Genomic DNA, 22,708 nt, shown 5'->3' with positions numbered 1-22,708 from the left:
AGCAGCCTCCCTCTAAGGGAGAACCTGCAAGAACAAGACACCCAGCCTATTTTTAGTGGAAGGAAGTTTGAAAATCAAATTTAAGACAATGTAGCGCTGGCACCTTTAAATCAGATAACCCTGGAGAGTGCAATTCACCAAGATGACTCAGCTTCCTTCCCTGGTTCACCACATCTTTGCACTTTGCAGCAACAGAGGGTGAGAAAATCTTTCCAAAGGAAAAAAAGAAGAAAAATCCTCTCATCATCAGAAACAAGCTGTTTTCCCTCTCAGTCGTTTTGCTGTATCAAATTGGTTAAGAATGGGGGGAGGGGGGAGTCACATATTTGGCCTTACAATCAAATCTTACATAGTTTTTTTTATTAGCATTTTAAAGATGATTGATACAGAGATGTCAAATAGACAACACCATGGAATCAAATGGAAAAACACTTTACATTTTTAAAAACCATGAATGGAATTTCAATCCCTTTGGTATATTTTCTTGATAACAAACTGCTTTCAACACAAAATACCATGCTAGAAAAAAATCCAAAACAAATTTCACAGATTTATAGATAGATATTTACATACCATTAAAACACACAATTTAGCCCACTTTTTAATATGAGGTTACAAAAATCCGGAGATAATTTAAGATGAGAAAGAATGACAGTAAAAGAATATTTTGTCCTGAGATCACATGTAAAATTCTTTACCCGAGTTGTAATCAGGGCTAGATATCTCACTTCAAAATACTATAATTTATTTTTGGTAGGGGGTGGGTATAGCTCAGTGGTAGAGTCCATGCTTAGCATGCACAACGTCCTGAGTTCAATCCCCAGTACTCCCATTTAAAAAAAAATTTTTTTTTTGTGATGTTACTTTAAGCCCACAAAGCAATAAAGTTTAAGTTCTTTGCAGCAACAAAAGTATTTTGTACTTTACATTTCCTGAGTAAATAACTTCTTAAAATAAACGGGAAAATATACTGTTTTCTATGAAATTTCCATACTTTATGTAGAGATAGATCATCAATGAAGGAGAAATTTATCTCTATTTTATAGTATTCTTAACGTTGTGTTTCTTTTTTTCAAAATAATTTTGGTTATTCTATTTTGATATTATGTCAATGAACAAAATAGTGCTGTGATATATTTGAGTTAAATGTTTCTATGGAAAGAATATATAAATTTGCTCTCCTGAACTTTTTGGAGAGTGTCCATAAAAATAACAGTTCAGGGCAATTACTGCCCCTAAGAAGTCATAAAGCATTCTGGAAAAGAAAAAAAATATATATATATATATATTTGGGGGTGGGTAGGGAAGGTAATTAGGTGGAGGTAATTCATTTAATTTAGGTACTGGGGATTGAACCCAGGACCTTATGCATGCATGCTAAGCACACGCTCTACCACTGAGCTATATTTCAAACTACCATGAATGAAACACTGTGCAGACTGTCATGTCAAAATTAGAACCACCAATAGACCATCTAGGATGGTGTCTGTGATCATACCTCTATCATATTGTGAGCGGCCGTTTCTCTAAACCCCAATTTACCATGTACTCTCTGGGTACAAACCCATTTATGACTTTACGGCCACAACTCTGCGCCTACTTCAGGCCCCACAGAGGTCCCAAACATCTGTCTGCTTTGTCCACTGCAACTGCCAGCTTCCCTGAGTCCTAAAAGCACACCCAGAGGGCCCATTAAGAGCTCCCTCAATATCACAGATGCCTCTTTACTTTAAGCCTTTTTTACCCCCAGGGTTCAGATGTCCTTTTTTATTACCACCCCTCCTTTTTTTTTTTTACTTAATAAATGAACAGATAACATTTATCATCAGACATAGACTCAGAGAAAAAGAATGTAAGCAGAGAAATTACCTCATGAGAAGGTCTCTAAATCCCATCGACCAACCTAGTGGCTGTAGAAAGTTCCGTGCTTCCAACAGTAAATGACAGCTGTGTTCTGTTGGTATCCCTATCCTTTATAACCAAGAAGAGCACGCTTTGACCTGCAATCTGCATTCTAATGGTTCCTCCTACTGAACCACTTTGTGATTTTGCTAAGTCACCCAGCTACTCAGTTTTACTCACCAATAGGTTGCAGGGACTGAGAGGATAAATCAAATAAAGTGACGGTTCTCAAGCTTTGCTGGGTCCCCCCCTGGAACTTCTGATTTAGTAGATATTAGGTAGGGTTAGAGAATTTATTTGCCTTTCTAACAAGTTTCCAGGTGATGCTGATACTGCTGGTCCAGGAACCACTGAAAATCTATGTATCAATAATAAAATTCACATAATTCTGTCTCTCCTTTGCCTTCATTGACAGATTAAGAGAAAGGAAATAGAATCACTAAGTATCATTCAGAATGTAAGTTTCACTTTACATAATTCTCATAATATCCTAAAACATTATTTTATGGATGAGGATGTTAAACCTCAAATTAAGTGACTTGCCCAACACTATACAGCGAGGACCTGTTGTGCAAATACAAGTTTGTCCAACTCCAAATTCTGCCTACAGTCTAATTGTCCTGTTTCAACACTGTTCAGCCAGCACAAGTGTACTAGCTGAGAGTTTTAGTTCAACTCTTTCCATGTGGTAATTTTTCTTCTACTCTGTCTTAGTCCAGTTTTTTATTCTTATTGCTATAAGCTTATCTAAATTATCTTTAGGAATAGGTGAGACACACATTTTAAAGAAACATGAGAGTTTAAGGTCAGTACCAAAGGAAGATGTTATGAATTAACTGTATTTTCCAAATCAAAACTTGATATATGTAACCCGGTCAATATGACCAAAACTTTGTATAAACAGGTCAGATTAAATAAAGGATTCCAGTTAGAGTGGGCATGCATGATTCACACACTGAGGGATTATTTGGGATGCATGCATTTTGGAATTAGTGCTAGAAAAGAGGAAAAAAAATTTTTTTTCACCTTCCTTTGCTAGTATTCTGATTCAAAGAACAAAGTAGTTAATTTGAATTATTCAACTACTGAAAAAGCTGGCATTGCACCAGTTCCTGATGTCTTGCTTTACTGTTTGGTTTTAAAATAACGTTCAAACCCAATACACCGTAAGAAATATACTTTGAACTAGCAGTCAGAGAAAGGCTGCCTAATTACAGGATGAGCCCTGATCTTTTCAAAAGACCATTGTTCTGACTTAATTAACATGAACTAAACAGCCCTAAAACAATAGGGCACATTCCCATTAGGATAAATTACTCAGACCTAGTCAACGCAGCCAAGGATTCCCCAGAGGAAAATCTGTCACTGCCTTTTCCACCTGCACTACATCTCTCTCTCAGAGGACTCTGCCACAGCTGGGAGCCTCCCTCTGGAAGGGACATCTGTTCCACACCAAAACTGCTCCATTTTGAGACGTGGACCCTGCATAAAGAGTGAAGAAAAATCCTAGGTAGCCAACAGAGTCATGACTAGGGATGTGACCTAGCAGATGGGTAGCAATGCTTGCTACGATGCATTTTTATTCTGGGCTCCAATTTCCCATGTGAATTTTTAAAAGTTTGCTGTTGCTTGCCTTCATATAGGGAACAATGGGACCATTAACAGAAAAATGCCCCTTCCTTTCGTAGCAGGATTCATAAGTTGAGCATCATGGGTTCATTAAGAGGCTGGGCTTTGGGGTCAGGCAAACCTGGCTTTGCCTCTTAGAGGCAAATGTGGTGCCACTTCCCTCCCCCATCAGCCTTGATCTCCTCATCTGTAAAGAGGTAAACTCACAGGGTTCATGCTCTACCATGTTGGCTACGTTTACCCACATGAGATGACACTGTCTCCCTACCTATTAGAAAAGATGATCTCCACATGCTTGTCAGCCTTGTGACCATGTATATGGCATCGTCTATATGAGCACTGACCAGCTAATTAGAAGACCCACCAAAATTTCCACTTGTCTCTACATCAGGAATAAAATCAGGTTTTAAAACTAGAGCAATATAAACACACTAATTTATTTCTTAGCCTACTGCAAGGTTTAGCCTTTCCTTTGGTTTTAACTTTTCTTACCCAACTGGTAAAGGTCACAGATGGTCGGGTGAATAAGTAACTTCTGTGTCCTCCAAGTAATTCTGTTGGGTGCTAAACGAACTATTAACAGGTATTTGTCATATGATGGGGGAGGGGTAGAAACTAGGGGTTTAAAAATGAATCCAAATAAAGATGGGGGCTTAATTCATGTCTGAACACTTGGTTACAATACTGATAAAGTTCAGGCTTGAATGAATTTTTAAAGAATTTATTCTATCAAGAAATATAACAGGGGATGGCTACAGGCATATTATAATCAGGGACCTGAGGCAAATAGTAGAGAAAAAGCCTCCTTTTTTTTCCCTCATGTAATCAAAAGACTCTACTCCTAGTCCCTGAAATGAAATACAGTCCCTCTCAGGGTTGATGTTGAGTTTCCAGACCTTGAAGCCCTATTAGCAGTCAGCTTTCACAATTTCTAGTTGAATTCACCAAAACTCCATTCTTTTAAGAAACTGTGAAAAACATTTCTGCAAACGCTGCTAAAACCGCAGTTAGTAAACCTGGTAAATTCTGCTAATTGGTCAGTTCCATCATTCTGTTTCTCATCTCAATATAACTATCATTTTTTCACAAGACACAGCCATACACAAGAAATATCAAGAAAGAAATACAAAGACATTGTCCTCAAACTCTCAGAGGGCTAGCAGTCTTCATGAAACCTCACGTGGGAGTAGAAGGCGTCTTGATCTGCGAAGGTTTTCCCACAGATGCCACAGAAGCAGTCATCCTCCCTGTGTGAGCGTCGGACGTGGCTGTCGTGGGCAGCATGGGACGCGAAAGGCTTGCCACAGTACTTGCACTTGAAGGGCTTCTCCCCGGAGTGCTGCCTGATGTGTGTGCGGAGTATACTGGAGGCAGAAAACTTCTGCAGAGAACAGAAAGCAGCAGAAAAAGTAAACTTTCATTAGCTGGACAACCAATTAGTCAAAGGGGTTGATGTCATTGTCACTGATGCTTCTGTCACCCCCGAGTTCTCCAACCAAGGAACCTTCGGCTTTAATGCCACAGAGCACTCTTGGTCATCAGGAGCTGCCTTAATACAAAAGGACATGACTGCTGTATTGTTCTGGCTGATTTTGAGTAGCCCTGGTTAGAACAGTGGCTCTCCAGTGGCCAAGACTACCTGGGGGTCTAGTCAAAAATGCAGACTGACCACCTTACCCGCGAAGCATCCTGCTAAGTATACTCTTTGGGGTAATAAGGAAACTGCATTTAAGCAAGCAGGTCTTTGTATTACTATTATTATTGAAGTATAGTCTATTTACAGTGTTGTTAATTTCTGGTGTACAGTACAGTAATTCATTTCTACATATATATATTCCTTTTCATGTTCTTTTTCATTATAGGCCATTACAAGGTATTGAATTTAGTTCCTGGTGCTGCACAGTAGGACCTTATTGTTTAAGCAAGCAGTTCTGATGCAAGTGATCCCAGGATCACACTTCAAGATAAACTGCATTACAGAAGGAGTACTTAATACTGGCCAATGTCTTTGCATAAATCAGTAATTATTGGTTTCTTTCTTCTTTTTCTTAACTTAAACATTTTGAGATAATTGTAGGTCCACAGGCAGTTAGAAGGAACAATACAGATTCTATATACCCTTTACCCAGTTTCCCCAATGGTTGTATCTTACTAAACTGTAGGACAACATCCCAACCAGGATACTGACATTGATAGTCAAGATACAGGGAGGGTGTAGCTCAGTAGTAGAGTGTGTACTTAGCAGGCATGAGTCCTGGCTTCAATCCCTAGAACCGCTATTATGAATAAATAAACAAACCTAACTACCTCTCCCTCCCCCCCCAAATAAAATAACTTAATTTAAAAAATATACAGAACATTTCCATCATAAGGACCCTCAAGGGTCCTCAAAATAAAAAGAAAAAAAAATAATCTGGACAGCCCAAGGCCTCAGCTGTCCCACGCATCAGAGCCCATTGCTGTAGGTAGCCCGAGGCTGGCTTTGGGAACCGCACTACAGGTGAGGCGTCAACCAACAGCAGATAGCAAAGGAGCTGTAGCAAAGCAGAGGTCAAGGCAGACAGATTGGAGGGCGAGAGGAAAGGAAGATGGCGGACAATTTACAGGGAGAAGTGCAAGAAATGCCACGTGTTTACCAAGCTCATTTGCCAATCACAGAAAAGCAGAACTTATCCATTTTCAAAGGGAAAATAAGTATCTCCATGGCTACCAAAAAACAGAGGAGGGGAGGGGACAGATGGGCATAGCCTCCCACTCTGACTGTTTTCTTAAGCCAGGGCAACCACTAATCTGTTCTCCATTTTTAAAATTTTACTATTTCAAGAATGTTATGCACGTGAAGGTACAGTATGTAACCTTCTGGGATTGGGTGTTCTCACTCAGGATGATTCTCTGTAGATTCACTGAGGCTGTTCTGCGTACAATGGCTCACCCTTTTTCATGGCCGAGTAGTCCACAGTGTGGAAGTCTACAGTTCATTAGTCACTTACCCATTGAAAGACTTCTGGGTTATTTTCAGTTTGGGGCTTTTATGAATAAAGCTGCTATTAAGGTTTTTGTGTGAATGCATAAACCTTCATTTTTCTGGGGTAAGTGCCCAGGAGAGCAATTGCTGCATTGTATGGCAGTTACAAGTTTAATTTTTAAAGAAACTGTCAAACAGTTTTCTGGAATGGCTGTACCATTTTCAATTCCTAAGCACTTTGCTGTTTTTATGTATCTTTTTAAAAAAATTTTTTTGAAGTCAAGTCAGTTTACAATGTTGTGTTAATATCTGGTGTACAGCACAGTGATTCAATCATGTATATACGCATATATTCTTTTTCATATTCTTTTCTATTTACATATCTTTTCTTTGCTACTTTTTTCTTTCCCTTACTTACAACCTTTCCCCTAATTCATTTCAATACTCTGCTCTGACCTTTGTCATTTTCAAGTATTTATTAGAGATGTGATGATTCTGTTTTGGGGGTCCATTGACAGTGATACAAAACATCAGGTTAAACCACTGACCTTGGATGTGGGGGGCTAGGAGAGAAGCACTCGACATTGGGGTGTCCCGGACACATGTGGGGTTGGGCCACTGCTCAGTCAGGAGCACAGAGGGTGCTTGCCTAGAACACCCAGACAAGGACAATCTCCATCTGCTTAACAGGAGTCTAATATGTAAGTCAGAATGCCAGACAGCTCTTTCTGACCCCAAGTGCATGCAGTTCCCTCTTCAGACACCTCTCATCCCCAGGTTAGCTACAAGTCTGAAGTGAGGATCAGAATTAGAATGCCAGAAACAGGAAGGGTGGTGGGCTGTTTTGACGTTGCTCCTGGAATCCTGCAGGAGACCATTTATCCGCCAGGGCAAACAGCTTGTTCACACAGATCCAGGGCCACCTTCCTCATGTTTGTGCTGGCTCCAAAGGGGCTGGCTATGTCTCAGCCCCATTCTGCCACACTGATTATTTCCATTCTATTGACACAGCTTCTTTGGTAGTACTCGTTTCCCTAAGCCTGGTAGACTTTTACTCCTGCTTTGTTCCTGTCTGGGAGGTTTAGAGGTCACCCTAAGGGAACCTAGATTCCTTTGATGACTTCATTATTAAAAAAAAGTAAATGACTCAGTGATAGAATCAGCAAGTTCCAGTGCTACCCATCAGGACCTTCTGCAGTGATGGAAATGATCTGTATCTGTGCTATCCAATACGGTGGTCACCAGCCACCAAGAGTGGGGCTGTTGAGCACCTGGAATGTTGCCAGTGCAACCAAGCTACTAAATGTTCAATTTTACCTCATTTTTATTAAGTTAAATAGCCACAAATGGTTAATGGCTAACTATACATTAGGTAGCACAGATGTATTATCACCAAAATAGTACGTGAAGTGTTTTGGTATTTTTTAAAAACATGGTCAAAATGTTGTTTCTAGCCCTGCAACCCCTAACCACTTATTTGTCTCTTCATTCTTGTAACTCAACATTCTGTATAACGAAGATTAGATGCCACTTCAGCTATATTGTTCTGGAAACTCAGATTAGCAGCGTTTAAGAGTCTATGCTCTGAAATACTACATGATCATGTCTGCTGTCATCAGGCTCCTGTAAATTTAGGGTCTATTTCATTATACACCCCCAAATGCCCACTGGCAATAGGAAGTTGTATCTGACCATTGTAAGCAAACATGAGTATATCTGGGATTGGAAATGGGAACTGGGCTGACAATGAACTAATTTACCAAGAACTCATCATAAGACAGGCTTTATGCTCCAAATTCTTATCCATGGATACCCAAACAGGGCTCAAGACAGATGTTTTCTTTGTGTGTGTGTGTGTGTGTGTGTGGGGTAATTAGATTTCTTTCTTTCTTTCTTAGTGGGGGTACTGGGGATTGAACCCAGGACCCCGTGCATGTTAAGCACAGGCACTCCACTAAGCTATGCCCTCTCGCTCAAGACAGATCTTTTAAAAGAAAGTTCCATTTAAAACACTTAAAAAAGAGAAGGCTTCATTTACCTTTGTACAATACACACACTGGTAGGGTCTGTCTCCAGAATGGACTCTTACGTGTTTGTTTAGGCTTGAAGATTGAGAGAAACATTTCCCACACGTAGAACACTAAGGCAAAAAAGAAAAACAGAGCTGAAATCACACCTGCCCTTAACAAGTTAACGTCCCCATTCTGTTCACCTGGGGGAGACTGTGTTTCTTCTGTGTGCATCTGCAGGCAGAGGATAGAGCAGATCCAGGCTGAGGGTCTGGTAGGCAGGAGAAAGCCCACCCAGGACGGCAGAGAAGGCTCCGGCAGCTCGGGCTCTGCTCCAGAGCCGTCTCCATGCTGTGACTTCAGGCAATTCATCTGAAGTCTTGGGATGTTAGCTGCTTCAGGTGTGAAACATGGGCACTGGACAGGATCACGGTGATAGCAAGGGGCCTGAATTTGTCCTGCTCTGTCAACAAATAGCTGTGTGACCAGAACAAATCAGTTAAACTTGAACTCTTTGTTTCCCGATCTTCCTCATGGGCAAAATACCTGCTCTGCCTTCCTCACAAGGCTGGAAGTGAACTGCAAGCCCCTAGCAATTTATTCAAGTATTCATGGAGAACCGACTATGTGCTCAAACACTTTGCTAGAGACAAGGAGAAAAACCTTGTAGGGTGGGGACAAATATATAGACCAACATGGTGATGCAGGTGACAGGTGATTCAGGATATGTACCTATAAAAAAAGGGTAACATTTTGTAGGTCCAGTGAGAGGCGGTGGTAGAGTCACTTGCTGTAAACAGTTCAAGTCATTTCTCTGTGCTCTTGACCCTGAAGACTCCTATTGGATCTTTTCAGGAATTCTGAACCAGATAAAGGAAACTATGGTGTTTCCATGCCCTGCTCCCCAGGTGTGTTAATGGGCACAAATGGAAGACTGGGTCTTTTTGGATGGTGGGAATTTGGGGTGAATATAAAAGTCTCCTTTAATTCTTCTGTACTACTTGAAGTTTAATAATGAGCGTGTATTATCATTACTAAAGCAAAAGAAGTCAGATGTTGAGTTAATATTGGAAAAAGAACAGCTCAATTATAGAAGAGAAGCAATTAGAACATGAAAACTGTTATTGGAAATTAAAAATGAACAACAACAAAAGTATAGATAGAAATGCTGGGGGAAGGAAATAGTTCAGTGGTAGAGTATGTGCTTAGCATGCACAAGGTCCTGGGTTCAATCCCCCTTACCTCCATTAAAAATAAATATATAAACCTAATTACTCCCCCGCCAAAAAAACATTTTTTTAATGCTGTATATGTTATGAAATCAGCGGACTGCTGAAGACTGAATACATGACGTAAAAAATAAGATTGGGGAATTCTCAGAGAACGCTAATAAAAAAAATCAAAAGTTAAGCACAGGGAGGTAGATTCAACTTAACATCTGGCCAAAAGGAATTTCAGGAGAGAATAAAGGTCTGGAAGGCAGATAAAAACAAAGGAAAGAACAAGAAAATTCCTTTGAGCTGAGGAATTGTACCTTCAGGTGGAAAGAATATTTTGCCTTCCACTGATTACAAAGCAGGAGAAAAAAAAGAAATTTTTTTCTAAAATTTAATTTAATTAATTTTCTAAAATCTAATTTAACACATTCTATTAAAATTTCAGAACTCTGAAGATAAAGAACAATTTTCCCAAAGCAGAAAACTGACTACAAAGAAACAAGAACCAAATTAGCATCAAATGATAGAAGAAAATGAAATGATGTTTTGAAATTTCTAAGGGAAAATTATTTCTATCTGAAATTCTATATCCAGCCAAATTATCAAAGACGTATGTATGTAAGTAAAGTACCCTCAGACAAAGGACTCAGAAAATTTTTCACTATGCATCCTAAAAGATGATTCCTTGAAGGTAAAACAGGGTTTTTCACCGTTGGTTGTACACCCAGCATCTTCGAACATTTTAAATCAGTAATTTTTTCTCTTTCAGAAACTGGGATTTGTGAATCATTTCTCTGAAGTTCTGCATGTCTGTTTTACTTGAGCTTCTTTTTTTCAAATTAAATCAAATGTTTTCTTTGGGGCTCTGGCAGAAATTAAATATATTTTATCTCCTTGAAAGTTAAGTACTCAAACTAAAGTATATGAAATAAAGAAAACTAAAAGAGAATTAAAAATGTTAAGCAGTAAAGATAAGAAAAGAGAAAAACCTCAACCCTCTGAAGGTGCAGTCGGTGCCCTGCGAAATTCAGGCTGAGATGTTGCCAGACCAGCTCAAGCTCCAGCTCAGGACAGAATTCCTGCCAGAGAGTTGCAACCCAACGTGACATGGTATTTACAGTCATGATAAGGGGCCAGTCCACTCAGGACTCAGGCAGACTCTGCAAAGAGAAGATACTAAAGAACTCTTGGGAACACAGAGTATAAGAGGACCCAGCCTTTTAAAACTACTCTCCCTCCACTCTCCCCTAAAAACAACTCCTCTCTTGAAGTCCGAGTCATTTCACGTCACTACTTCCAGTTTCCATCCCTTCCCCATCATTCCTGTCACCTCTCAACCTCCTGGTCTGCAGTCCCCCAGGAACCCACAGTTCCTCTCCTCGAACTCCAAACCAAGACCCACCATTGTCCATGCTGTTTAGGCAAATGATCCAAATAACATCCTAGTAGACATTTCTTGACCTGACTCAGACACCCCTTTTCTGTATTCTACTTTTATCAAAAACCAAAGCAAAACAAAAACTAATCTCGTAGCTTCTGATTTTTTTTTTTGGTGTGGCGGGGTGGTAATTAGGTATTTATTTATTTCTAGAGGAGGTGCTGGGAATTGAACCCAGGATCTTGTGCATGCTAAGCACCAGGCGTTGAATCCTAGCAACTTGCACCAGGAGGCCGTGTGTGTGTGTGTATGTGTGTGTGTGTCCGTGTCTGTGTGCGCGCTCTTTGCTGCTCTGATTCCTACCTTGTGAGGCCGGTGCTTCTCATGAACATGAAGGATGTGGACCCGGAGCCGGTCTCTCTTCTCAAAGGATCGGTTGCACAAGGAACAGGGAAATTTCCTGTCACCCTTGTCCACACACGGGGTGTACTTGACGTGCTTGTCTCTGTAATACTTGTAGGTAAATACTCTGTCGCACCGCTCACATCTGTAACCTTCCGTAGACTCTGTGAAGCACAGGGAGGAGTGTCAGCTACCTTCCCTTATTTTTATTTTCAAGGCGATTGTTAAAAAACCTTTTATTACAGGAAATTTAAAACACATACCAAAGTCAAAATAGTAGAATAAAACTGAAAAAGGGGAAAAAAATTAAAAAAGAATAAACCCTCATATGTCCAAACACCAAGCTTTGACAATGACCATTTATGTCATTTCGCTCCATAATGGATTCTTTTCATCAATTATCATTTGGTTCATAAACATCTCAAATGGTAATCTTGAAAAGATAATGAGATGTGCTTTTAAAAAAGCATAACCTTAATGCCGTTGTCATAAATAGTCAACCCTTATTCCTTAATAGAAATACATATATATTTACATATGCACACGTCTATTTGTTTAATTATAAACAGTTTGTCAGTTTGTTCAACGTAGGGTTCAACACCTACATTTTTTCCACGGTTGCTATCTTTTCAATCTCTTCATCTATAGATTCTCCTTTTCTTTTGTTCCCTGAAATGTATTTGCTGAAGAAGCCCTTCCTCTAGCTGTATGTAAGAGCAGGTCCACCCTACAGGTCTTGAACACACTCCTGACTGGCCTGTGTTACAAGGTTCATAGCCCAAATACCTACTACATTTGCCCCTTTCAGATCAGCCTGAGCTACAAGTTCAAGGAAGTCCACCCAGGACCATGATGGCACCCACAGCTTCTCTCCAGGCTTCACAAGTTACTGTTCTATTTGACCCCACTGAAAGTTTTAGGCACCTTTTTAGCCTAAAGGTCACTGCTCTGAACTTTTGGGGAAGATTCCAGAACTAGAATCTTTATGTATAGAGCAAGGATGACAATAACTTGCCTTCCCAAATACATAGGGTTGTTCCGATGATTAATTTAGTATTAACAGCAAGTTCTTACCCACAAGTGATACTGTCACTGAATGAGACAGGACTGAGAAAGGTAAATCTGTTTCAGTGGAGGCAGTGGGGGAGAGGTTAGAGAGGATGCAGCTGACCCTAGCAAAGGAGGTGCCAGGTTCAGGGGTGTCTATGTGTTGAGGGGTGGGAAGAGGACCAGAGCCACCTACGAAAGCATCCCTGCTGAGGACACTCTGGATTCCAGGGGATAAAGTGGCTTTGACTGAATGCATCACTGGAACCTCATTGTCTGGCCCCAGGGAGGGAGAGAAGGACCAGGAGTGAGTATGTGCAAGTGTGTAGGTGGATATCTTTTTAGTTAATGGCAGGACAGCAGGGAAGCCATCCATCGGGAGCTTTGTTAGTTGATAACTATGTCCCAGGCACTTTTAACAGGTGGCCATGAAAATAAATCATTTTATTAAGTAAATAACCAGGAAAGCAACCACTGACCCCAGGATGATCCACTGCCCAGTTCCGTCTGCCGCTTTCATTGAGGTGCTAATGCTTTCGGAATCCCCCTGCTGGGATGGTTTTTGCTTGGAGCTAGAATTTTCATTGGTTAGAAATACCTGGCCTTCCTGCTTCCTGGGGAGAGAGGGGAGTCTACAACACTGGGTCAGCAATCTTTACAAATCAAAGCACAAAAGCACACCAGAATTCAGAATGACAGCTCAACAGTAAATCTGCATAAGAACCACCACTGAGGCAGAAATGACACACAGCACCCTCACTAATTAGGCTTCAGCTGCCTGTTTTCTGCTCAAGTCTTTGGAAATTTATCTTAATCAAATTTTACCCTGTTTCCTTTCTTCCTCCCTCCCTCCCATTTCAATCTTTTTAGCCCAGGGTTTCTCAATACTGAAAATGAAGCTTTCTGCCCCACCACAAACACAACATTCAGAGTTTGGTAAGAGCCATGTTCACATTCCACACCTCGAGCCCCCAAAACACACACTCCTCAGGCTTGCAAACTCAAATAACCCGCCCACATAGGGCCCAGGCCCTTCCCTCCCAATCAAGACCATAAAGGAGGCTCCCATCAAATGTCACCAAAAGCCTTTGGGTGGGGGGGAAGGCCTTTCTTTTGTGAGGACAGAGGAATTTTGATTTTCCTTTCCTTTTTATCCTCTCCCAAAACATTCCTATTAACAGAAAACAAACGAATTCATCCATTAGTCTTCCCAACAAATTAAGTTGTTTACAAGTTCTCTGCTACAAATTAGCCTAAATACGTACCCCCGTTAACAGAGCCAATATGCACTGAACGTGGTTTAGAAGTAACCACGTAACCAACTGCTGGCAGGGGATTTTTTCCACTTATCATTAAAAGCCCTCATCCCTGTTACTTATGATTGTGATCTCTGCATATTATTCCATGTTAATATATCATCATTTACCTAGCAATTATTCTACTATTGGGCATTTAGGTTGTTCGTGATTTTTCCCTAATATGGATGACGCTGTATTAAAAATCCTTGTGGACAAAGCTTTTCCTTTTGGACTATTTCCTGAAGATAAATTTCCAAAAAAAGTATTACTGATACACTGAAGGTCATGATCATTTTAATAGCTCTGACACATAGTGTTAAATAATTTTTGAAAAGGATAATTTTTGTATTTTGTGAGTTATTAAGCATGATAATAAGCATTTTTCTCAAATCTATTTTTCACTTTTATTTCAAAAGTGATTGCTACATTTTTGGAAGTGACCAAAAAGACTTACTTGGCTTTTTGTGAACTGTGAACCCAACTGTGAACCCCATGGACTCAAGAGAATCCTGCCATCTCAGCCCCACCACCATCCCATCCCACCCACATGTTGGGGCAGTGGGATGACAGTTCACCAGAACAATTAGACAGGCCCTCATAATTCGGCCTCTGGAAACAGACTGTTCATTATTCACCTCCTAAACCCTGGTGAACCCGTCCTTGCCTTTGGCTTCACTATTCCTGGAGCCTGGACTGCCTTTCCTCTCCCTGCCTAACCTATCTCTTATTTCATCTCAGCCTTAAGCAGCTTCTTCCAGTTTAGTTGCAATGTCTTTCTCCATTCAACACACATGGGGAGCCAGGAACAGGGGATATTAAGGTGTTCAGGGTTGTCTCCTGCCCTGTGGGTCTCACTCTAACAGGGAGACATGCATGTAGACCATCGCTGCAGTATGTGATGAATGCAATTCACATTTTCTTTTACATGCTACTTATGACATTTGTTATAACCTAATGAAGTGGTCTTCGATCTGACTACACATATTACAGTGATTTGCATTTGTCTTGTCCCACCTTGGAGACCAGTGGTTCCCAAGCTTTTGTGGATATAAAAATCAATCGCTCAGAGAGCTTTTTTAAAATGCAAATTCCAGAGGCTCATTCCCAAGGAGTGGGTTGGTGGTCCTCTAGCTCCCTGCTACTAAGATATGGTCCAGGGACCAGCAGCATCCCCTGGAAGCATGATAAAAATGCAGACTCTCAGGTTCCAACCTTGAATGAGAATCTGCATCTTCCCAAGATCCCCAGGTATTCCAAGCCACATAAAACTTGAGAGTGAAGGTCTAGCTCTATGCTTCTGAAAGCTGACTGAAGAAATACATTTTCTGTTTGAGACCCAGCACACCCATATCCATTTAAATAAAAAATATCATCAAACAATGCTTACTTAAGCTCTTAGATTCACATCAGTATCTTCTATTCTATTTTATTCTTTGTTTTTTCTCGTTTCTTCAATGCTGGTCTCTACCACCAAATCGATTTCCCAACCCATTAAGATACCGCAACCCTCCACTCGAAAAACACTGCTCCAAAGCTTTGACTTCATGGGCTGTGTAAGCCTCAGCAGAGATGCAGCAGAATCTGGCTCACCTAAGGCAGAGGCTGCATCCGTCTAAATCACTTGTATTTTATTCTCTGAGAGGGGTCGCGGGTAAAAGGAAAGATATCGTCATGAACAGAAGTAGCTTCAGCATCTGGATTTCCTCAGCTTTGGAAAGATGAGGGCATCTTCCTCCAGCTGGGTGAGGCCTGCCTGGTTAGAGACACTCTCCTCGGTTTTGTCTCCTGCACTGGCCTTTGTTGGGGAAGAAACTCCACAAGCAAGTGGAGAAGCTGCAGGAACATTGTGCTGGGAAAGAGCTCAGTCCTTCCACTAACAGGGCCTCACTGGGTGAGGCAAAGGCGTGCACTCACCTTCAGAGGGCTCGGACGCCTGCATCCCCTCCTTTATGACCTGCAGACTCACAGGAATGTCCAGAAACTTCTCGTAGCAGTCTCCGTACCACACCAAGAGCTCTTGGTTCTGGTGGATCTCCCTGCAGCTTTCGTAAAATATCTGTCCTTGACACTGCACTGCCACTAGGTTCTGCTCTGTGGGGAAACGGGCACAGTTGACGTAGGACATCCAGTTCCCCGCACCTCCTTTTCCATCAATAAAGTGGCTCAAATGACCATCTTCAAAGATCTAAATGAAATAAAACACAAAGTTTGGAATGAATATATTTTTGGTCTGACCTATAAAATCAACTTTACTTATTAAAATTTTATAATTCTTCTAAAAAATTTGTTTATTTTTAAAATTGAAGTATAGTCAGTTGACAATGTTGTGTCAATTTCTGGTATACAGCGTAATGTTTCAGTCATACATACATATTCCTTTTCATGTTCTTTTTTGTTACAGGTTACTACAAGATATTGAATATAGTTCCCTGTGCTATACAGTAAAAATTTATAATACAAATCTCACACTTGACCCACTAAATATATTTATTATTAATATTATTAAGCCTAAATACATTTATTAACTTAAAAATATCTCTGCAGGTGATACGATATTTTTAAAAGATTCTTACTTTTATCACTTTCTTGATTTCCAAATTTCTAAGCAGATTTTAAATTTCACAAACACAGGTAAGGGAAACAAGAAGTTACATTTAATTCCACCACTTAAAGACAACTGATTAGTTTTGTATTTTATCCCAACTTAGTTTTCATGTGTATTGGGAGCCATAACTAAAAAAAAATTTAGTTATTTGTTATTTCTTAATTTTAATTTTGATGGAGCCATAATTTAATTCTTTCTCTGCTGTTGGCAATTCTACCAACACCAATGTTCTATTATTACTAACAAACCTGTGAAATCCGAATTTCAGATTGTTTTCCTAAACTATATTCCTCGAAGTAGAAATTCAGGGGGAGGGGGGCAATCTGATACATTCTGAAAAACTGCAGTTCTACCAGCATGCCTCATGCACAGTCAAGAGTATCAGTTTTTAAAAATCCTCAAATAACATCAAAAATTTTAAATCTGGTTTTCATCCCTTTGGTATATTCTTAGCATCACTCTAATATTTAAAGCATTTGGTTTTGTCTATAAATGTAACCCAATGTGTTAATTGTTTAAATGTATATTACGGCTCATCTTCAGATGAAAATGCCTTAAGGCCCCGCAGAATTCCTGGAATCCATGCAGAGGTGCTATCCTCCCCTGGGCTGGTCGTCTGCCTTTCCTTCCTTTTATATTGCAAAACAAGCAGCATAGTTAGCAGATTGCTGCCCAGAGTGTCCCCTCTCTCAGGCCCAGACTCTCCCAGAGGAGCAGAGAAGGTTTTTCCCCACGCGCCTCCCTCCCCACTTTCCACCAACCCACCAGAAACACATTTACCTCCCACATCAGAGAATTGTCTCCATCTGTCTTGACCTCGCTGGCGTTGACCACTTTGCCCTGAAAGGGCCCAAACCTGACTCCTTTGGCAACCAGGCTACTGCAGAACACACCGAAATGTGCGACTTCACCAAACACGGTCTGCTGGAGGCAGAGACCTAGGGCGAGCCCAGGGCAGGAAAGAAAGCCAGTGAGGAGACTGCCTGCATTTATTTGTTCGGGAAAAGAGAAGCAAGCCAGGAACCCTGCCTACCTTCTGGCAGCTGAAGGGAGTCGCTATCCAGAGTCTGAGGAAGAGAATCAGACCCTAGAATAAGACAGGGTTAAATTTTTATTTTTTGATAAAATGTACTATGAAATGCTTTCATCCAGCAGTTTCCCCCCCCACTCCCCAGAGCTCACCATTACCCTGCATTTAATGTTTACCTATCCTTTCTATTTTTCCTGATCCTTTTGCATATACAGTTTCTCATTTGAGACTCAGGACAATCCTAGTTGGTTCTGTTGTAAATTAATTCCTTTTGCAAATTTAAGTACCTCGACAATCAGAGATAATGCTGATTTTGTCGAAGGTCAGAAGGCTGAGCTGAGACTCCCATTGTGAACTGCCTGAGGCTCTCTCTCATTGACATACCTGGTACATCCTGGTCGAATCTGAGCCCGCCCAATACGCCCACTTCATGGCCCATTTCTCTCCTCACCCTACTTCTCACAAAACTACCAGGAGCCATGCAGTTTTGCAAATAGGGCCTCGGGGGTGAGCCCCGCCATCCCAGGTACATCCTCTGATGGAAGCACATACACTCCCCTTCAGTACTTGCACAGCTTCAGATCCACTTAAAGTGCCCCTTCCCCCTCCTGTCCCCAGCTCAATTTCCATCCGACCCTACACCCAACTCCTGGATCACGAGGAGGACTGCCTTTACCAGAGCTGTCTGCGGGGACCAGGAGGCCCGAAATCGCATGGTGCAGGAGGGCTGAGGGCTGAGGGCTGGGAATGACTCCGTATAGAACTAAGTCCAGGTCTTCCAGGCTGAAGTGGTAACGGTGAGATGCCTTCCCCTCTTGGTTCACGAGTTTGGGGCCATCCTCAGAGAGCTCGCTGCGAGAGCAAGATAACAGCTGGGAGGTCTTCGGCCTCTCAGGCAACAGGGAAGCATCCGCAGGGGGCGGCGGAATTAAACTTTCAAGTCCCCAGCATTGGCCACTGTCGCTACGGCAGCCAATGTGGCCCAAGTCTTCACTGGTGGCGCCCGTAAACTCGGGACCGCTGTTCAGGAAGTGCGGCACCTCGCCGGGCAGGTGGGGAATGGGGTACCACGTCGGCAGCTTGCTGTACCAGGGCAGGTCGTAAAGCGGCTCCCTCTGCAGGGCCAGGCCGGGGCTCAGCAAGGGAGGCGCGGGCCGGAAGGCTAAGGGGGGCACAGCCGGGGACGCAGACAAGGCCTCCAGCGGCCGGAAAGGTCGGAAACCCTCCTCCGCAGCGGTTAGGGTGCTCCCGTAGGGGCCACAGCGCGGGAAAGGCGTGTAGTAGGCGGCCAGGTGTTGAGGGCTGCTCTGGAGCCTGTCGGGCGGGTAGCACACTTTGTCCAGGGCTCCGGCCTCACCTGGCGGCCGCAGAGCCATCCCCGGCCACAGCACGCGGCGGGTCTGCGGAAAAACAAGCGCGGCGGAGTGAGGGGCGCGGGCCGCTGAGGCCCGGCTCCTGCTGGCCTAGCATTCACCATCCGAAGCAGTCCTGGGTCGAAGGGAATTAGATAAACTTCTCACTTCGATCCCGCAAGCCCTACCCCACAAACGAAACAAAAACAGCAATAAAAACAAACATCCTCCCCCCCCCAAACCCAAACGAAAATCTGCCAGGATTCTGCCCGACTCCAAGTTCCTGGTAAGCGTTGCCTTGGCTTTCCCTCTCCAAACACTGTTTGACCAAGCACCGTGGTTTCCAACACCCGCTCTCTACATCCGCCCCAAACCCGGCTCCTGCAAAATCCTTTCCAGCTCCCTCTTCCACCTACTTCTCAGTCCAGAAAATCCTCTTTTGTAGGATGGGTCGCAGCCGCGGGGCCTTCCCACTCCCGGCGCTACTGGGTCCCTAGCAGGGAGGGGAGAGCCAAGGGCCCGGGTCGGATCGAGCAGAAGATGCGCCCCACCCCCCGCCCGGGGGCAGGTCTGGGGAGGCAGCCCCGCCGCGAGGCCGGGGTGTGACCTCGTGGACTTAGGCGGTCCGAGCTAAGAGGAGGACGCCACCTTCGGCTCCCCTCCGAGCTCTGCAGCCATCTCCAGTTCCCCACGTGGGTTGAGTCCCGCCACATCTCCCAAGTCCCTGGGGAAACTCGTTACCCCATCCATGGGCTTAGGGGACCTGGAGTTTGCCTCTCGGGAGCAAGCGAGGATGAGCCCCAGGCCAGGCGGGAGAGAGCAGACTCTGGCTCCTGAGCCGCCGCGGCCCCCACCCCGAAAGGATGGCGTTTTAATGGACAGAAGTTCACCAAGGCTGGGAGATGGAATCCCGCAGGGTCGGCGGGTCTTGAGGAGAAGATCAATGAGCCCAATAAGGAAACCAACTAGGGTCGTGACTCAGAAATTAAAGAACACGGGGTCAGGAGAAGAGGTCAGCCACGACGAAGGCATCCGCCCGTCTCCTCCTGAGTCCCCAAAGGCACTCCGCTCCCGGCCTCCCCTCAGCCCAAGAATCTGCGACTTACGGTTGAAAGCTTCTTAAGGAGTAAAAGCTCCGAGAGGGCAAAACGACCCCCAAAACAAACCGCGTCAGCAACTGCCGCCTGCGCTCTCCGGCCACCCCAGCGGACTACAGCCCGTGGCCACCGCCGCGCGCCCGGGTCCGCACCCACCTACGAGAGCGCAGCTGCCGAGCGGGCACCTCCGGGACGCAGAAGGGCGACGCAGGCTCCGGACCGGTAGGCTTCGGGAGGGCAGGGAGGGCTGAGCCGGGTTTAAAGAGGGTGGCGGGCGGGCGGGGCCGCGGGGCATAGAGAGCGCGAGGGTGGGGAAGGGACGTGGTCCACGCAGGTTCCCAGGTCTGTCTCCTCCCCGCCCACCGCCGCCATTGGCTGACGCTCGACTCGCCCTCGGTCCTCAGGGGGTCGCGCCCTTACCTTCTCACTTCTCCAGACCCTTCCCAGGACCCCGACGGAGAGCGCTCGCCGCCCGCTATCTGGGGCGGGAACTATTGTTGTTCCAGGCTGGTGGGGTGGGACAGCAAAAAGCCTGGGCGAATTGTCGGGGTCCCCAGACAGGCCCCGTGCGCCCACGCCGAACTTGCACCCGCGCCGGTAAGGTCGGGACTTGCGTGCCGGGGTCGCGCCCCCGCCTCTCGCCTTCTAGTTCGCAGAGCCGAGCTTGACTGAAGGCGGCGTCAAACCTAGGGACCAGGTGGACGTTTGTCCCTGACACCTCGTGAAGAGCCAGGCACCGTTCCTCGGGTCCCAGGTGGTGACACCTAGACGCGGTGGGCTCGGCGCCCGTGCCGCTCCCGGCTTCGGGTAGGTGTTGAGCCCTCTCGGGCGCTTTTACTTCTTAAGCAGCCTTCGATGTGCGGAAACCGGCCACCGTGCCGCCGTGGTCGTCCCTACCCCCGGGGAAGGCCCGCGACCTCGAACGTGCAGGACTTTTCAGGCCCACACCCGGCGCTCAAAGGCCGCATTTTTATTCTCCTCGCCTGCCATTGAGGGAAAGAAAGGAGCACTTAGGCCTATTCACATTCACACAGGGAAACATCTAGGGTGGGGGAATATCCTTGTAATGCCGGGTGACCTTGGCCAGGTCCTCGCCACCCCCGCCGCTGCTTCCTTTTTGCAAAGTGGGGCGAGCACTCCCTGCCTCTAGGCGCGGTTGTGCGGGTTGAAAGAGGCGTAAACCCTCACTCACATCTGGCCTGGCCTTGGCTGGGTCACTAAACGTGGAGGGAAGGAAAGGAGGCAGCGTCCTTCCGGCGGAGAGACACCGCTAAAGGTCCTCAAATCAGCGGAGGAGGGAGGCCTGCGACTCAGTGGGGCTTCCTCCGCGACCCACCAGACCTTCGAGAGCCTGGCGGGCGCCCCCTCCTCCGGCCCCTGGGGCCTGACCTTGCTGCCTTCGCCGCGGGCACGGCCGTGCGGGAGGAGGAGAGGCAGGCGCGGGGTCCCCGGGGCCTTCCGGGGCCTTCCAGGGCCAGCGCGGTGCGCGCCCGGCCGGCGTCTTCTTCCCGCTCCTGCCACGCCCACGTGGGGGGGCCAAGTCCCCGCGCCCGCCCGACGTGGTCGGTGCAGCCCACGCTGCCCACGTCCAGACCCGTTTCCCAAATTCAAGGAAATGGAGGGGCGGCGCGTGATTTTTCTCAACCAGGGTGGGATGGACAAGGAGCCCAGGGTTTCCTTTTCTCCTTGTTCTAGATTCTGTACCTCTACCTGAGTTCTTAAGATCTTGGCTAAAGGGTGGGAAAGTATCCGTCGAATCTTGTCCCAAGAGCCAGCACCTCCGGGGAGAATCATGTACTTTGAAAAGCAGAATAAATTCTGCTGCCGTCTTCCTTCTGGCGGCATGCTCAACCCAGGACCCCCACGACCCCCTTCCATTTACTGTATCTTCCTTCCTTCCTCCTAGACCTCACAGGTAGGATTTAAAGACTGATGCGCTGTCGCTTGGGTGGTCCGTGGATGTCGGGTCCTCTGGGGGCCATTTTTTTAGTGCAGTCGCTCACTGGTTGTAGTTTCGGTTTAGCAGAGGCAACATGAGCCTTATCGTCGTCTTGTTCTGCAAAGACTCTAGAAGTTGTAATAATTTTTAAAAAATATATTTTAAATTATAAGCTTGCTTGTTTAAATAGTTTAGAGAAATCGATAAAAATAGAAGTGGGAATCTCTGCCTACCCCTCACCCTTACTCTCCAGAGGTAAAACTGGCTAACAGTTTGGTTTATTCCCTACTTCCATTACTTTAAAAAACCAAAACAAAGCAGACTTTAAAACTGTGTTTATATATGCATGATTTTTAAAGAAACAAAATGGGATTATACTTTAGACTTTTATGCAACTTTTCCCATTCTACTAGTCATTGTTCCTATCAGTACATTGGTATTAACTATTTTCCTTATAACAGCTGCATGGTGCAGAAATTCATTTTGAGTGTACCCGTAGTTTTTCAGCCTCCTCTTGAAAGGTATATAAGTTGTTGCCAGTTTTTCAACACTTCAAGCCACTTCTGGGAACATGGTTATACAGATACTTACCTGTGCTGCTGTGTCTGTACGATAAAATACCCAGTTGTGAAATCTCTGGATCAACAGGTATCAACATTGAACCTTTTGATGGGTACTTCAAACCATTACTGATTTATACCTCCGTCAACGACTGTGAGGACCCTGTGTCTCCACGCCCTTACCTGATACTGAATATCCTTTAAAGCTGCCATCTCTCCTGTGAAAAGTAATATCTTATTTTAATTTGCCTTTTTGTCATTTAGCCAGCAAAATTCCT

The 22,708-nt window shown here is 44.4% G+C and overlaps 1 protein-coding gene across 1 annotated transcript; it reads right to left on the bottom strand.

The window, feature by feature from the left end:
- Nucleotides 1-4,146: 4,146 nt before the first annotated feature.
- On the bottom strand, nucleotides 4,147-19,310 carry PRDM14 (PR/SET domain 14). Its single transcript, XM_006191349.3, has 8 exons — nucleotides 19,251-19,310; nucleotides 18,159-18,882; nucleotides 17,486-17,539; nucleotides 17,233-17,390; nucleotides 15,762-16,032; nucleotides 11,464-11,666; nucleotides 8,535-8,636; nucleotides 4,147-4,912 (listed from the first exon to the last, which is right to left on the bottom strand). Exons 2-8 carry the CDS (start codon nucleotides 18,856-18,858, stop codon nucleotides 4,688-4,690), a joined length of 1,713 nt encoding a protein of 570 aa, XP_006191411.1. The 5' UTR covers nucleotides 18,859-18,882; nucleotides 19,251-19,310; the 3' UTR covers nucleotides 4,147-4,687.
- Nucleotides 19,311-22,708: the final 3,398 nt, after the last annotated feature.

Source organism: Camelus ferus, chromosome 29 (assembly GCF_009834535.1).
Source record: "Camelus ferus isolate YT-003-E chromosome 29, BCGSAC_Cfer_1.0, whole genome shotgun sequence".
NCBI classification, from domain to species: Eukaryota; Metazoa; Chordata; class Mammalia; order Artiodactyla; family Camelidae; genus Camelus; species Camelus ferus.
The sequence above is the reverse complement of the archived record's forward strand: the minus strand, read 5'-3'. Positions and strand labels throughout refer to the sequence as shown.